Source organism: Symphalangus syndactylus, chromosome 19 (assembly GCF_028878055.3).
Source record: "Symphalangus syndactylus isolate Jambi chromosome 19, NHGRI_mSymSyn1-v2.1_pri, whole genome shotgun sequence".
Taxonomy (NCBI): Eukaryota; Metazoa; Chordata; class Mammalia; order Primates; family Hylobatidae; genus Symphalangus; species Symphalangus syndactylus.
In genome coordinates, this window is record NC_072434.2 from 51,642,149 (window position 1) to 51,658,920 (window position 16,772).

Consider the following 16,772-nt stretch of genomic DNA (forward strand, 5'->3'; position numbering starts at 1 on the left):
TAAACACATATACATGTATCTGCTAACAGAATATATTGAATATATTTTAGATATGCAATGTTGCCTCAAACTAATGTAGGAAGTTACCTAAAAACTAAGAGATTATCATAATTAATTTGGCATAAAATTATAAACTGTAACAATCTAAGGCAATTTATTTATAAAAATTATAATATTCTATATGCACTGAAAACTTTATCTGTATAATTACACTGCATTTAAAATACTAGCATTTCAAAAACGAAATCATTCCCATTGCTCAAACAGCACTCTGTGCAGCCTGGATGTGCACACACATGCACACGAAGCACACACACGCCCCTACACAGACACTCCTAATCTTACACCTGCTCTGAAGCAGTAGGAAGTGAATTCTCAATCTGTCAACATGACCATCTGGTCTATCTGCATATCACGGCTTTCTCTATTACTATATGAAGGAATGGCAATCACGAAGCCAAAATAAAACTAAAATGCACCTGAATGGGAGTAGCTCTCTTTTGGCTGAAATGGAATAATATGAAGTACAGCAGAACAAAACTAGCAAGAATCTAAATAATTTGAAATGAGCATTCATGTCAGCATAATTAAGTGAACAATATGGTACAGGTAATGTGGTAATCAGTAATACTGTTGAGTGGTTTATAGGACAGGTACTAGGCTTCCGAGACACTGAAACAGCTCCTTCAGTGATTGGAAGGATCTTTGCTATTCCTGATGCAATCAAAATTAAGTAAAGGTAATAATGGTAGTAGTATGGAAGCAATCAGTAACTACTGCACCAAAAGATTACCGTGCAAAAGTGTTCTCTTTCTACCTTAAAACTAACAAGTACTCATACTGCTGCCATTAGGACAACAGCAACTCGCTTTGTCACTGGCTGATTAACAATTAAAGCAATTACCTGACAAATTGTGGTCACTTATTAGTCTTTCAAACTGAATTTTAAGACTGCTAAAAATACTTCTAATGTTAGAAAATTCCTCATCTGCAAAAAGTGAAGAAGGCTCACTGTGATTTAGCTTTTAGGCCTAATATCACTTGAAAATTAGCAAAGGCCTTAGTTGAATTAAACATAAATTCATTTGTTTAATTTTAGATTTTAAATGTCCCCACACAGCTGCCTCCGAGCTTTTATTCTACCCCATGGCAGGTAATAATATCAAATATAAATTGTGAAACTGTCATTCTATGGCCTAAATATAGCAACCTACCTCTATCCAAGAAATGAGTCCTTAAAAAGTATAACCTTTCACAAAATCTAATTTGACTGAGAATCTTTCTAGAATCTGATTACATTACCAGAAGTTATACAGAAGTGGTTAAAAAAAAAAAAAACAACAACAACTCTCCAGAAACTTCTCGGTTGAGTGCCTACTAATGAACAAAGGTTAACTTTATCTAAAAGGTCAAATGCCTGGTGGCTAAGGTTATGACCTTAACAACTTAAATTGTGACCTTGCCACGTGCCGGGTATATTGTAGATTCTGATACAGATCATCTGGTAAAGACTGGTCATAAATTAGCTTTACTGTTACACACTCACAAAGAAAACCATTTGCCACAATACCATAATATCTCCAAGTTGTCATATGATACATGGGAAGGACAACTCAAATTGAGACCAAATTAAGGGCATAAAATGGTTTTGTTCTTTTAACAAGATGAAATTCTCAGGCTTATGAAATCACTCCAATTTCATTACACTTATTACTGTTTATCAGCCACAAAATTCACAGTTCTAATGCCACTGGATTTAGAGGGAAAAAACTGGAATGTAGTTTATGTACTATATTTTAGCATCTCAGTAAGTCTTAGAATAAATCACCTCCGCTTTAAAAAAAAAAAAAAAAAAAGATTGATTCTGCATTTGCTTCTAGTATTCTCATGTATGTTCTGAGATTTCAACTTCCTACCAAAGAAAGGTGGACACATAAAGCAAGAATTATTACACACAAATTTCAGAAGGAAAAGAAGATCTAATTTCTATGACCATCTAGGGGGAAAAAAAGGCATTCTGGAAAGGAAAAAAATATAACATTTTAAAAGAAAGAGCAAGAAAAAACGCATTATAGGTGAAAAGGCCACAATGGTTTTGGCATGTATCTTGAAGCACGTTTCAGAGTCTCTGCCTCCTGCCAATACTGGCAAGTTCTCAAAACTTTTAAGGAGGTAAAAACATTGTTTAGTGTTTACAAATCTTCAGTATTATAACAGATGCTTGTCAAATCAGTTGTATGTAAGTTGACCGATCTACCTCATATTTGTATTGGCAGCTTCCCTTCCACAAATAACAGGTCTCTAAATCTCGTAAATCAAATTTGAAATATTTTCAGACACAAGACCCTTAATATTTTCTTTTACAATCTTCCTGTTGCGCGCACAGAGAAGCAGCCATTACTGCGGTCCCGTGAAAACCAATGGCCAAACATTTGGCTGGCATTCAGGCATAACAAGGGATTCTGGGATACATCAGGAAAACCAAACCGAAGGGTAGTCTGATCTATGCTGCTGTCAATAAATCTTTCATAAGCAATAAGGATGCTAACTCTCCTAAGTAACCTTCTAAATGTCATTTTACCAACATAACCCCCTTCAGGCATTGCAACAACCAACAACTGTGTTAGTTCAAGAATTGGAAGCAATAGCACAGTAACAAACCAACGACGAAAAAGAATGCATGTAATGAGAACAGCGAAAAGATTGCATTTCTTTAAATACAGAGAAATGTTTAAGACGAAAACTTAGAATGGACACTGCTTACACTGACAAAAACTTCGCAGGTATTTCATTTTGATGTTATCTTATATGGAAGCACACATCATGATCTGCATCACCTGTTGGCACTTTCAAGTTTCGATGTTGGTCAACTATTCAGGATAATTTATAAGTTATATTTTTCTAAATATCTAAAAGGTAAAAACAAGATTTTAAGGAGTGCTTCTTGAAAGCACCTGTAACACCTATGCTTTTTTTGCGTTTTGCTGTGCTTAACATATGCTGACACATTTTTTTTAAATTTTAACTTTGCTTTTTCAGTAAACAAAACAAATGAACAACAATAGGGTTAAGAGTGGGTTAAAAAAGGGCTACTTATTCCTGTTTAGAGGTCACTTGAGAGGTGCTGACTTTTCATTCTTGCTACCCAGAATTGGCTAAAGCAAAAGGCAATTCTTATAATTAAGTATACATTTTTGAAAACCCAAATATTTGAAACACTTACAGCTCACATCCTGTAAAATACTCATCTATCCCCTGCCAACAGAATGCAAATGATGATGTGACATGCTTGCAAAGCTAATTTCTCCAGTTTCTCATGTAAGGGCAGATGGATAACAAAAGTTCTCTTTCTAAAACATATATTGAGAAAAATAGAGAACAGGCTATCAGCTGACTTCTTTAAAAACCCACTAACATTTTTAGAACTAAAAATGTTTTGAAGTGCAGTGTTTTTACAGGTAACATCTCTCCTTTGTAAAAAAAAAAAAAAAAAAAAAAATACATAAATATTTGAACCCCAAAACAACCTACTGGTAGGATTCCACAACCCTCTTTCTTCCATCTGGCTCAAGTAACTGCCATGAAGGTAATCTAGCAAGACCGATATGTACATATATAAAGTCAACAAGTTACACAAGACCTGAGCGTTCACGTAGCACAATAAGCCTTTTGTCTAAAACAAGACGAAAGGAACAAAGTAAAAATGCATTATTTTATCCAGTCCTCAATAGTTTTATCCTGCATGCTATTCTAAACACTGAAACATGCACAAGTAAGACATGACTTGAAAAAAAAATATTTCAGATTTTATAATAAATCAAAGCAACTCACTACATCAATTATCAAGAGCAGTTTCTCAATGTGTTCGTGCATTATACAGGTTGGTTATTTTTAATATTAACCTCTCCATCAATTACTGAAAGAGCTGGTTTGTTTCCCTTAGCTATCTGAGACAACACTAAGAATTCCTAAATACAAAGCTACTAAGTCTGCGTATTAATGTGATTATTTTTCCTTCCTAAATGATCAGCAATTTGATAGTAATCTTACCTCCAACTTCTTAATTGGCAAGGGGTTCAAAAGGCCTCAGTAGGTTAAAAACACTCCCAGCAGAAAACCAACTAAAAATATTGCCTCAATACCAAAATAAATGCTTTCAAACTAGATCATTTGTCAGTTAAAATATACTCTTTATTAAAAGGGTTTTCACGAGGCTTCTCTCACCGCCTCATCAAAAAATGTGATTTAAACATATCACATATCTGATTACCAACGCCTCTGAAAACACTACTTACCAAAAGAGCTGAACTTAGTGAGAATTCGCTCAAAGCTATGCTTTTCCACCTGAATGAAGGTGGCACCTCAGACTTTGGTTTCTCAATCTTTGAAACCACACTGGCTTCATGTACGTGGCCTGCAACTTGGGGAGCTCAGGAAGGATCCGGCATAATGCGGAGGCCATGAGGAAAGAAACACACACAAGAAAGTGGGAGGAATTCTCACCATCGCACTTACCTGCTGCATGCACAAAGTATGCCAAATATAAATCGAGTTCCTTAACAGAAACCCCTATGTGATGGGGTTGGACACAGAGCCCTGGATTAGAGCATTGTGGGGACTTTACAAGGCGCTCGCCATCAGTACTTTCCAGCGGAATACCTTTAAACAAAATCACCATAACAAGGTCCAACCTCCAGACTTTATCTGCCTGGCGGAGGCAGTCAATTCTTCGCATCTTGCCTTTCTGGTCTGGGTTGGAAAGAACACAACATGGAGGTTTTTTCCCTGTAACTGTAAGAACAAAATCCTCTCGATATTCGGGTCGGATATCTTTCCGTAACTTTGCCAGAAGTCGAGATGCCCACTTCTGCTTGACCTCTGGTTTTTCACTTAGCAATTCATCCTTCACGGCTCTCTCTTCTTCTTTTGACATACGCTTTTCATGTTTTTTGAAGTATTTTCGTTTTCGGGCCTGCAGGTTGAACCATGTGTAGGCAAAGGCTCGGACGTGGGGCAGAAGTGCTTCGATGAAAGGATGAAATTCATCCTAGGAGAATGAACAAAAACAAAAATATAAGTAGAATGAAAACAAAACAACTTTTCTTCAGCGGGTCACCTTAAGAAAGAAATTCCTCATTTCACTTGAAATTTGATTAGAGCATTCTGTTACCAAAATCATACACAGCATCCTATGGGAAGTCTGGGAAGGTGGGAGAGAAAACTATCAGTATCATTTCTTATGACTGGAAATAAAAAAACGGCTAAAAATTTAAAAACTCTTTTAATATGTTCACCAGGGTACACCAGCTGCTATTGTCGGGCCTAGCTCCCCATCCTTTAGATAGTAAGTGAAGTTTATCTAAATGCTTATAACAATGTATAATCTTAACCCTATTTCAAGGAAGGCATATCTAATTTTGTCCCAGCCTTGACCTCACCACTTGTAGTACAGCCAGGGCCCGGCCGCCAGATTGGCAAATCCTAAACATTTAGATGCCAGTCAATGTTTATGGAAGTCTAGGAGCAAAAAATCATCTCTACAATCAATGAAAACAAAGGCTTTCCCTCTAAAACTACTGCATGTAGATTCTGATATGTTTCTTACTCATTTTGCTAGTGTCTGAATTCCTCTTTTAAATATTATAACTACATATAATTTTTTTTAGTCAAAAACTAGGAAAAATTTGGCAGGTTCATATACAAAAGAAGGGATGAATTTGATATTTATTAGGCTAAAATAAAAGATCTATGCCCAAGACATAATTGCTAATACTATGGGAATGAAACAAAAAGGGGGAAGAAAGAGGAAAAAAAAACAAAGAAAAGCATACATGAATACATTTAATTTACTAATATGATTGTGAAGTGCTTTCAGTAATAATCATACCTAAAAAATAGATTATTTAAGTTTTGCAAATACTATTTCAGGATTTTTCTCATAGGGAAACAGAACCTGGTATTTTCAATATTTACAAGATGCCAGGAAAACCCTCATAGATGCCTCTTAAAATTGAAAAAAAAATTGAGTTTCAAATAGTTAAATGTTTCTTCCTGTTTTGCTTAAAATGTTTGATCCTTATACATGACATTTTCTTAGGAAATATAAATATATTTTTTTAAAAATTAAGCAGTAACCTCCACAAAGCTTTCGGAGTACGTCTAACTTTTGATTAACTAATCCACACTGTTACATAACTTCTCTCTGCCATACAACCCCCTCTCCAAAACATAGATTACCTTCAAATAAATGAGGCTTAGAAACCAAAGAAAGATTCGATAGCTTTTTGCTAAAGGGTGTAGGACAGACAACTATTATAAAATGCATTCTTTTTCAGTTTGTTATATCTAACTAAATATATATTTTCAAGGCACAGGTAGCAGTAATGTCCAGAATATTATTATTAATGCAATTACTAAATTTTTAAATGTTCAAATGTGAACTGATAAGGTAAAATTGGTAAAATATTTAATAGTCGTGTCGTTTAAAAATTTAGCAAATTATAATCATTTAAACACTCCACATGACTGAGCTTTTAAAAGTATATATTAATATAATACATAATAAATCACTTCAATAACTGACTTTTTTCCTCTCTGCACAAATTGCAGGCTCTATGTTTCAAGTTTAGCTTTCAAAACCGCTCTTTTTCAATAAAAGAATCCAAAAGAGAAGTAGTCAGCTTTCGTAACACGTGTGCATTCTTTAAGTAGAGAGAGAATAGAAAAAAATACAGGAATTGTTATTCTTGCCATAAACCATTAACATTTTTAAAATTTCTGATGTTTGAGAATATTTCTTATTCTCATACTTGAGGTGACAGGCATGGGGGGCAAGTCACAGTTTATCTGCAAAGGTATACGCCAAACCACAAAGCATCTAAACATTACTAAATTCTGAGCTCATCCTTGAAATGATCTAAAATACATAAATTTTAGGTTTGAAACAGAACTTCACATTGACTGATTTTCTTATATATACAAGACATGCTAGGGACCAAGACTCTGTTGTATTATGCAAAAAACTCCTGGAGTCTACCTTAAACTACCAAGTGAGCTTCCACCAAAAGGAGGACTTCATTTTAAAGTTTCATCCCCATTTTATAACGCAAAGGATAACTTAGCTCCAAACGATTCATATCTATGTTAAAACGTTATCTTATTTAAAAGCTTGATTAATGCTAATAAGCATTTAAAATAAACATTCTAATATGGCATTTTAAGTGTTTGTAGATACTCCCAGTATGCTTTTCAAAAAACTGCAAACTGCATGCATGCATTCGTGTTCAACAGGATTCTGTTTACCTGCCAACCAAATGCCCATATATCTCATCATAAAAATCCTTAAACAAGAACAACTATGTCAACTAGTCATTAAGAATAACCTAAGTCCCCAATTTTGTATCAAAAGTATTTACAATGTATCACTCCCCAAAGGTTAAGAACCTGCCAGTAAAAATCCACAATATTTTGTATAACTTTACTCATATGCACAAGTATTAATTTTTTCTAATGTATCTTTCTCAAGTCATGATTTAAAATATTCCAGAATATCAAAACTAAAGAGTATCATTAGCTTGCAAGAAATGTCCAGGAATAGCATAAATGATTAGTTAAAAAAAAAAAGTAGTGTGCCCTTATAATTCATGTTGCTGAACATATCGCTATAAGCTACGTACTATTTCATAACATTCAAGAGAAAAAAAAGAACATTTTACATATGTACTCAGTGAGAAAGTTATAGGCCACCAATAAAAACAAACCTGAAAACCTGTTTCAAAAGTGGTATTACTTTGAATCAGCATCTTAAACATTGATCTGTTTGAAAGTGAGCCAAGTTTAAGAACCACTGAATGCTGATATTTCTGGAAACTACTTTTTTTTAAAGGTTCACCTACAAATTTCTGCTGGGTTATCATTATATGGACAGTACCTGATTTGATTATATGCCCATATTTGATTAAAATAAGATGTCTAGGTTTTACTTGGTAAAGTTTTTTTTAAATTGCCTACAAGTTAAATGGAGTTTCATTTAGAGTACTTTTCTCACTGTGCTTACTGATTTTTTTTTGATGAGCAATAAACTACCGAAGTTCTTCTTCCTAAAACTGGCTCTAAAACATTATAAATATCCCAGCAAGTTAAATAAATTGTAAATAAATTTTTAAAAGAAGAACCCATAAAATATGGGCCCTCATTCACTATTTATTGTACATTTTCCTTACAAACTGTTACACTACATAAGCATTTCTCTTAGTGGTGTTTCCAGAAGAAGGCCTAGTGAATGCATCAATCAACGCTGCTAAATATGTAAGCCGAAAAAAAAAAGAAAAAAAAACTTTCTTAATGTCATAATAGCTCATGAACCAAGAGAAGCCAACTTTGTTAAATACCTGACTGTGCCCTAGGCCTGCATGGATATACAGGTGCCCTCATATATGCACCATTCCCAAATATAAATTTATCTTTTCAGAGCTCAATTGAGAAGACACTAATGTATCTGTTAGGGTCCTTTCCCTTTATTGCAGCCCGCTGGTATTATCTACAAGTTCTGTGTGTTGCAAACTTCTGCCAGCTAGACCTTCAGCCTTCGAATCTCAGCATTTTCACTATAGTCCGTAATTCATTCAAATTATCTTACATTTTGCATCTTATCCATATGCAATTGTGAACCTTGCCAGAAGTGGTTGGAAAAGTTTCATTCCATACTTCCACAAGTTACTAAAATAGGAACTTTGGAAGTTTGTTAGGAAAAAAAAAAAAAAACTTTTACACTAACTAAAAGTAACTGCTATCCATTACTAATGCTTAGGCCTAAATCCCAAACAGACCATTTCAACATAAAAGATGCGTTTAAGAGTCTTGTGAGATCAAATACCCGGTATCATTACTGTTAGATATTGCAATAAGAAGGGATGTCATGTGGGAAATAAATCCAGAATCTAGAGAGAGAAAACTACTGATACTTTTTAGCCTTCCAGAAACTATTCCGGTTAAACCGTTATCTCCCACTAAATGAAGGCAAGAAGTGGTAGGTTTTTTAAAGGAGAGGTGAATAAACATTTTATGTGAAGCATATAACTTCATGTAGGTGATTAAATGGTCAGATTGTGATGTACCAAAGCAGTATGAAAGCTCACGCTTAAAAAAAAAAAAATAGCGCAAAACCACTTTTGACTTCATGCCTTTTAGTCAAGGAAAACAAATAACATATTCAAACGGGACCGGATTTGAAGTCTCGAAGTAGCAATATTTTGCCTGGGGGTGGGTAGACAAGGGAGGGATGGACAGGAGGGCGCGGAAAGGAGAGGCGGTGGGGCGCGAGAGCCCCACGCTCTGAGTTGAGTCGAAGGGGAAAAGTTGCCCCCGTCCTGCGCGCGGAGCGGCCGGAGTCGCGCGGTGGCGGTGGCGGTGGCGGTGGCGGTGGTGGTGGCGGCGGCGGCGGCGGCGGCGGCGGCGGCGGGGGGAGCCGTGTCTGGCCCGGGCCGCCGCTCCGGCTCACGGCTGGGAGCCCAACTCTGCCCGGCGCTACCCGGCCCACGGCCCGCGGCCTCCGGCGCTCGGCGCCCTGCACAGCGTGGGCTCGTCTCGGCCCCGAAACTTTCACTCCGGGAGAGCGAACGGGCCACCGGCGCGTGGCGAGGACGCAGACTCCACCCGGCCGGCGCGGGGGAACGCGCGTCCACGCAGCCCCGCTCAGCCAAGGGCTCGCCGCCGCCTGCCCGCGTCCGAGGGGCGCTGTCCGGGCCGGGGCCGGGACGGCAGCCCGCGTCCTTCCCGCGGCCGGACCCCTAAGGCTGACAAACAATAAACAAAAGTAAGAGTTCGAGGAGGCGGCGGGAGGCTGCGGCAGCGCGGGCTCCGGGGAGCTGGCCGTTGGGCGCAGGCACCCGAGGTCTCCCCGCACCCGAGGACTGCAGCCGGCCCGAGCGTGCGGGGTGAGCGGTGGGCTCCGTCGGCGGCCCCCTCCCCGGGCGCCGCGGAACTACGGAATCCCTGCTCCCGGCAGCAGAAACGCTGAGCCAGATTTCTGCGTGTCATGGACTGCATCCCCACCGAAACACGTGCGGGGTGTCCGAAAACACTGCTGTTCCGCAGTCCGTCGCCCCGATATTAATTAACGCATTAATAAGAGGGCGCCATTAGCCATGTGCCCACACAAATGGCCGTGCAAGAGGAATGCACCCGCATGGAAACAAAGTTACTTTCTTAAAGCGGGATTCCCCCCCCACCCGCGGGCACACGCGCGCACACACACAGAAACACGCGCAGACACAGACACACACCGAGACGCACGCCTGGGCCCGGCCGGAGCGACGGCCCCGGTGCCCCCCACCCAGTCCCAGTCCTGCCCCCAGCGCCCCGGCCCCCCAGCCCTCCGCATCCACGCCGCGGCTTACCTGGGTGAGACAGAGCGGAGAATACATAACTGCCGGGCGCTGGGGTATGCGTGTGCGTCTGGGTGTGCGGTTTGGAGGTGTGCGTGAGTGTGGGTGAGAGAAGAGAAAGAGGGAGAGAGGGAGAGAGAGAGAGAGAGAGAGAAGGGGGGAGAAAAAAAAATCAAGCCTGCTTCTTGCGTTCACATTTCCAAGTCGGCTCAACTGCAGCCAGCCAGCGCTATTGCCGCTCCATGAGCTGAACTTTAACCCCGCCTAGAGTTTCCCTACACTCCACTATACATGCCTACTGTACGCGGGCGTTAAAGGCATAGCGCACCCTTTCCCGCTCCCGCGCCGGCCCGGCCGGGTGCCCGCGAGCTGCCCGCGCGCCCGCCTCCGCCTCCGCTCTGCACCGCACCGCACAGCCGCCGCCCGCTCGCGCCGCCGCCGCGGGGGGGAGGGGGTGTGGGGGAGGGGGCGGTTGCGGCGCAGCGCGGCCAGCCCGGTCCCGAGCCTCCGCGGCCGCTCGCGCTCGCAGGCTGGCTCGCTCGCTTCCCGGCTCTCTCCGTGGCTCGCTCCTTGCTCGCTCGCTCGCTCGCTCTCCCGCTCGCTCCCCGGCCCCCCCGCCCCCCTCCCCCGATCAGCGCATTACTGGGTAACGCAGTGAGGAGCAGTTACAGTCTGTACTCCCGGGCAGCTATAGGCTGCCACAGGATGTGCTTAAGCAAACAAAACTACTTTTCCTCGTCCCCATCCCCCCATCCCCGCTGCAGACCTCCGCGGACCTCTGTGGAGGACTTGGGCAACTTTGCCAGGTTGCCCCGCACCCCCCCGGGCCACCGCGTGGGCACGTAGAGAACCGAGGAGGAGGCCGGGCGGCACATTTGCATGTATGCAAATTTCTTTGAAAAATCAGACCTCCTAGGTAACTTTTTTTTCCCCCACTGAAATGCAGTAAGGCTCAAAGCATTGTAATCTCTCCAGCGAAGCTTTCTGTGGGAATAGATTCGTCGGCAGAGGTAATTATGCACACAATCCTGCAAACTTTGTGCAGCTTCGGTCCTGTGGCATTCAGAAGTGGGGGTGGTGAGGAATCAGTGCCCACAGAAGATTCACCGGATTTGGGGGGCGGGGGTCTGGAGAAAAGAAGGCGGAGATTAATGAGCGTTCTCCCTCCCAGGACTGTGAAACTAGTGGGTTTGAACAGAGACGCCATAGAAAAAGTTCTATCACGTTCAGAAACAACAGTGGTTTAGCTGTGACATCTTTTTCTTTTTAGGAGGAAAAAAAATATGTGAAAGGGATGTCCCCTTAGGGAAGGGAGATATTCTGATCCACAAACGCGTGCCCAGAACTGGACATAGGCTGTCATTACCGTCCCAGTTTCTGGGACACCTCTGGAAGGGTGCCTTTTAAGAATCCCTTTTTTCTCTCCCCCAGGTAATAGTTCTTAAAATGGAAAAGAGCTTCCTGCAATTATTTTAGGTTTGCTAAAGTATTGTTTTGGCAGAAAAGGGGGGTGGTTTTTAGGGTTTGGCAAGTTGCCAGTAAGCCTGCTTTTCCAGTTTTTTTTTTTAACCTCATATTTTCTCTCTAGGCTCTCCTCTCTCGGAGAGGGGAAAAAGTATACCTGCCTCTTCTAAGTCCCCATCCCTTATTTTACTTCTTTTCCTCATGATGGTTTGCAAAATGCTGCATTTGACAACCCTTCTCAAAATTCCAAAAGGAAAGAGGTGGGTATCATGTTGAAAGACACTGGCACACGGGAATCTGCCCTTCGGTGGAGGTGACATAGCCAGAGAGTCTCTAAAGAGAGGACATTCCTGTAGGAAAGTGAAGGTAAGTGATGTGTTAAGGCCACTCTCATTCAGACTTCTTTTCAAAGCAAGGGGCAGGAAATATTGTACTGGAGAAAGAGCAAAAGAGAACCTCTGAAATAATTCTGCATCTGTCTAAAGTTATTTTATGCTTGTACTTTAGTTACTTTATTGCCAAAATAATTCCCGAATGCTCAAGAACCATTCTCTCCCCCACCCTCCCTCCTGAACATCCTTGGAAATCTCTCAAGATTATTTACTAAGGAGTGAGGAGAAATAATGATTTCAGCCTTTAATGAGAGAGTCCATTTTCCCAAACTTAACCCACTGCTTTTCCTTGGTTCCTCTCAGATTTTAGTAGGGGAGGAATGTCCTAAAAGCCAAGCTGTGTTACAGAGACAACATCCCTGGCCACGAGAACCTTTGCTGGGATCTATAACTTCAATGCGCTCCAAGTTTCCTCGATAGAAGTTTCTGGCTGACGGTCCCAACATGTAACTGAGGCACAGTGAGAAGTTATTGTTCGGAGTGTGTACTCGGGAAGCTCTCTTCCAGAGCAGATTAAAATCTTTCTTTTGGTGTATTAAAAGATACACTTCACATCTGCCTATTTTCAAAACGGCAAAGATTCTTACTTTTGAGTCTCAAGGAAAAAAAAAAGATTTTTTTTTAAAAGGACTGGCACGTCGCCCTGTTTTAAAAAAAAAAAAAGGGGGGGAAGTAATTTAATGCTGATATTTCTACTTTAAAAACTTCTTTTGTTGCAGCAGTGGATGTGCCCGCGATTTCCAGCTTTCTGCGGTTAGCAATATTATCTTAAGTAACTTTTGGCGCCCTTCATAAGACTTTTGGATATGGGACGATTGTTTGCGCCCTCTAGGCAAGGGCTGGATCCAAGTTCAGCACCAAAGCCCTTCACATCCGCTCCTGCTTTCTCTCCTATCTCCGCCAGCTCCCGCTCCCTCCCCCGCGGAGGGGGCGGGGGGAGGCGGGGGAACACTACAAAGCACAGTTCCAACTACAGCCTTTGGAAACAAGACTGAGAAAAATACAGTAGAAGAATTACAGTTACAGAAAGGCTTCTGGTAACTTTCTCTCCAACAGGCATAAATTTAAACACACGCACAAAGAAACAGATGTTCCTCAAAGGGCAGACTGGGGGTAAAAAACATTTCCAACCCTCTCCCCTCTTCCCAAGTTGCAAAAGTAAATCCTTGTCCAGAGTTCACAAAGATACTAAGGCACTTGAGAGAGAGCAGGGATGGAGGAGGAGGGAAGAAAGAAAGGATAGTAGAGAGAGCAGTGGAGGAAACGCAGGTGAAGTATGGAAACTAGTTCACTGCAATCATATAAATGACCCATTGTTAGGAAGGATAAACCCCTTATTGGAAATAACCACTCCAATCATTTATTTTGCAAGTGGTAGGAGGCTGCCTTGAAATGGGATTGTCTCTGCGCAAAGGAGGCTCCTGTCATGCTCTCTGCTATCCATATTCTTCCTGGCACAGAGCCCAGCCTTGCATTTACTGTGTTTTATTTGCAGAAACGTTACCTTGCCAGCTTTAGTGAAATCCTCTTAGATATATAAATTACGTCAATAAGGTTTCACTTATATGTACATCTCAAATAGCTCTCATTTTGGAGGTTACTTAATAGGGAGATCTTATTAATATGATTTAGATTTTAATACCCAAAGCAGTGAAGATAGGACTGGGATTCATAAGCGACAACACCATAACTCTGTAGTTCTTACCAACACTAACTTTATTAACTGGCATTTTTCAACATTTTTTCTTCTCTGGTTTTTGACCTGCTGGTCACTTCTGTGCAGATTTTTCTTATGTGCATATAATCCTAAATTGAATCATGTTGCTGAAGTGAGTATCCAAGTGAATTCTTACATCAAATTTCCAAGCCAGATTTGACTGGAAGGCCTAAAGCCTTGGGAAATAGCTCGATGGGAATTTAATCCAAAGAAGGGAAAGAGCCCATATTATTTTCCATTCACTTCCCAACAGAATTAGGTGTCTACACTGCTCAGAGAGGAGGAGATGGAGATATTTTAGTCAGAGGCTGCCAGTTACTGTCTCCAAGACAAGCTACTGCAGTTGGTTTCCACTGGATTTGTATCAAGCACTTGTCCAAGAGGCCAGACTCCAACTAACAGCAAGTCAGCGATCTTCCATACTCACACCCTCCACAGGGGTTGTTGTGGTAACAAGGAGAAATGTGAACTTGGCCAGTCTTAACGTCCTATTTCCTACTGACCATATACTTAAAAAGCAGAATTCAAGAATAGCCAAGAAAAAACACTCCCCCCATTTCTTTCAAGTGTGTAAGACAGCTGCTAGTCCATGTGTGAAACATTCTCTCCTTTAAAACTGTTGTTTAGAGTTCAAGAAGAGAGGTTTACCTATTATTTTCAAAGTAATTGAAATGCCAAAGCTTCTAAGATAATCAGAGTAAGAAGTTTTGTAATGCTGAATACGCAATATATTACTTCCCAAAGCTCACTACAATCCCACAATTCAGGCAAGATTTAAGCCACACGTTTCTTAAAGTTGAACTTCACATTCCACAAGTTACCAACTTCCGAGCTTAAAAATAATAGCTAATGCAAAGTTAATAACTAATACAAAGTTATTTCTCTAGCAGAATGTTTCTTTTTCCAAAAGACAAGGAAGACAGCACACGATTCATGCAAAACTCCCCCGATCAGCCTTTTTTTTGTTTTTTTCCTTAAACGCGAAAACTCTTTCCTATTGTGCTTGCTAAATCCGGAAGCGCTTGTAGCTTTGACAGCTTGAACCACACCATCCCCTTCAGAGCTGCAGAGAACTTCAGATCTCCTCTGCCCCGCCCCCTCTGGCTATTGAGAACTATTGTACACCCAAGCTTCCTTATGATTGGATAAAGCTTTTGTCAATCTCCCAGGTTGTCCCATTGATTAGAGGATCAAATCGTCAATTATTCTCCGGGTCCAGACATTTCTTTTCGGGTTAGGTTGACTGCTGAGGCCAGACGTCTTTTACAGAACAGAGCACGTACAGGATTTCCCCCCACCCCTTTCTGGAACCGAGCAAGCGCTAGAAGGAAAAAAAAATCTGTCAAGCTCAGCAATTTTTTCAAATCCCGAGGAAAAAAAAAGAAAAAACCCGGTCTCTGATGCACACAGCAAAAACACCATCAACAAAGCTACATCTTTAAAACAAAACCATCACAATAGACATTTACCCAGCAATCACTTAAGTGCATATGCGAGCTAGAGAAATTTTAGTCTTAGCCATTAAACAAAATCATTCTACCATTATTGTTTATAAAACGCATATAATATAAATGCAAAATAGAAAGTTTAAGATGTACCACGTACCATTGCAATGTAAAAAGAGTACGTGAGAAACTTTAAAATGCTCAGACGAATTGCTTCGTTTGTTGTCCCCTTTTTTTTGCATTTAAAAAATATCTAAATAAACTTGGAACCGTTGAAAACCCGGAAGAGATTTTTTAAAAAGCTGTTGGCCAATTGCAGGCTTCTTGGAGAATTTTTTTTTTTTAACTCCAAATCAGAAGGCTTTTGCAATCGCAAGGCGCGCTCTCTCCCTCTCTCACTGTCTCTCTCTCTCTCGCTCGCTCGCTCGCTCTCACTCTCTCTTTTGAAAGCGATCCAACCCGGGCTGGCTGGTTCTCAGATTCTCTCTGGTTTTGCCTTGCGTGCTTTGGATTGTACGAGACTTTGCAGAAGTTGCAATCGATTCGGCAGTCCCTCTCTCCTCTCCCTACCCCCTTGTTTATTTCCGCAATCGCTTCAATTTGCATAGTAACCTCGCACGAGGCACCGGCGGCAGCCGGCGGCGGAGAGGGCCGGGAGGGGGCAGGGAAAAGGCCTTGCCCCCTTCTCCCCTCCTCCAGTCTCTCTCCCCGCCAGTCGTCTCCTCCCCTACGGCCCGTGGCCAATAGGAGCCCCTACATTCGGCGCAAGCTCCGGTCTGGACACCGTTCTGAAGAAAAGCCCCTGTGTTACTAGGCCCGGCTCTCGGAATCGTGCTGTTGGCGCAGTACGAGTTCCCCTGCTTGCGGACTTCGCAGCCGGTACTGGGCAAACGTGAGGATAAAGTACCTTTGCCTGCGGTTGTGCAGGTTTTGCACGTTTTAATCAAGTCTGCACACCTGCTTTCTCGGTTTCTTTTTCCAGGGCCTCTCGTGAGTTATTAGGCTAGTTCATGATGGTTAGTGAGAGATTTAACCTTTATTTGCACTGGTGTAGACCAAGAGTTAAAGATCCTCTTTGGTGCATTAAATCAAGAGAGTGCAAAATGTCACAGGGAACTTGCAGTGAAATAAAGCTTCTACCCTACGTTAGAAAAGAAAAAGATAGTGGCTCTATTCTCTGCAGATGACTGAACATAAAATTGTTAGGTGGGCTCCCTCAAGAATAAAGCTGTTCTTTTAAGGCAGGAGATACGGTGAAATTCTAATTTAATTGCCAAGCATCTAATTTGTCAATATCCTTACAAAACCTAGGTTCCACAAAATTAAAGGAGACCCCTCCCCTTCCTACTCCCCTAAGAGAAGAGCTGTA

General features: G+C 41.4%; 1 protein-coding gene across 5 annotated transcripts in view; it reads right to left on the bottom strand.

Annotated features, from left to right (window-relative positions):
* The window catches only part of NFIA (nuclear factor I A), a 386,956-nt gene extending 370,926 nt beyond the window's left edge, over positions 1-16,030 (bottom strand). For 2 of the 5 annotated variants that reach the window (XM_063613342.1, XM_055234471.2), the window contains exons 1-2: positions 10,398-10,971; positions 4,516-5,047 (exon numbers count right to left, since the gene is read on the bottom strand). In XM_063613342.1, the coding sequence (XP_063469412.1) occupies positions 4,516-5,047; positions 10,398-10,424 (559 nt within the window). In that variant the 5' untranslated portion in view covers positions 10,425-10,971. Of the gene's footprint in view, positions 1-4,515; positions 5,048-10,397; positions 10,972-11,151; positions 11,171-15,563 lie in introns of those variants that run through there. The other 3 variants (XM_055234468.2, XM_063613343.1, XM_055234470.2) reach the window with 3 other exon arrangements.
* Positions 16,031-16,772: the final 742 nt, after the last annotated feature.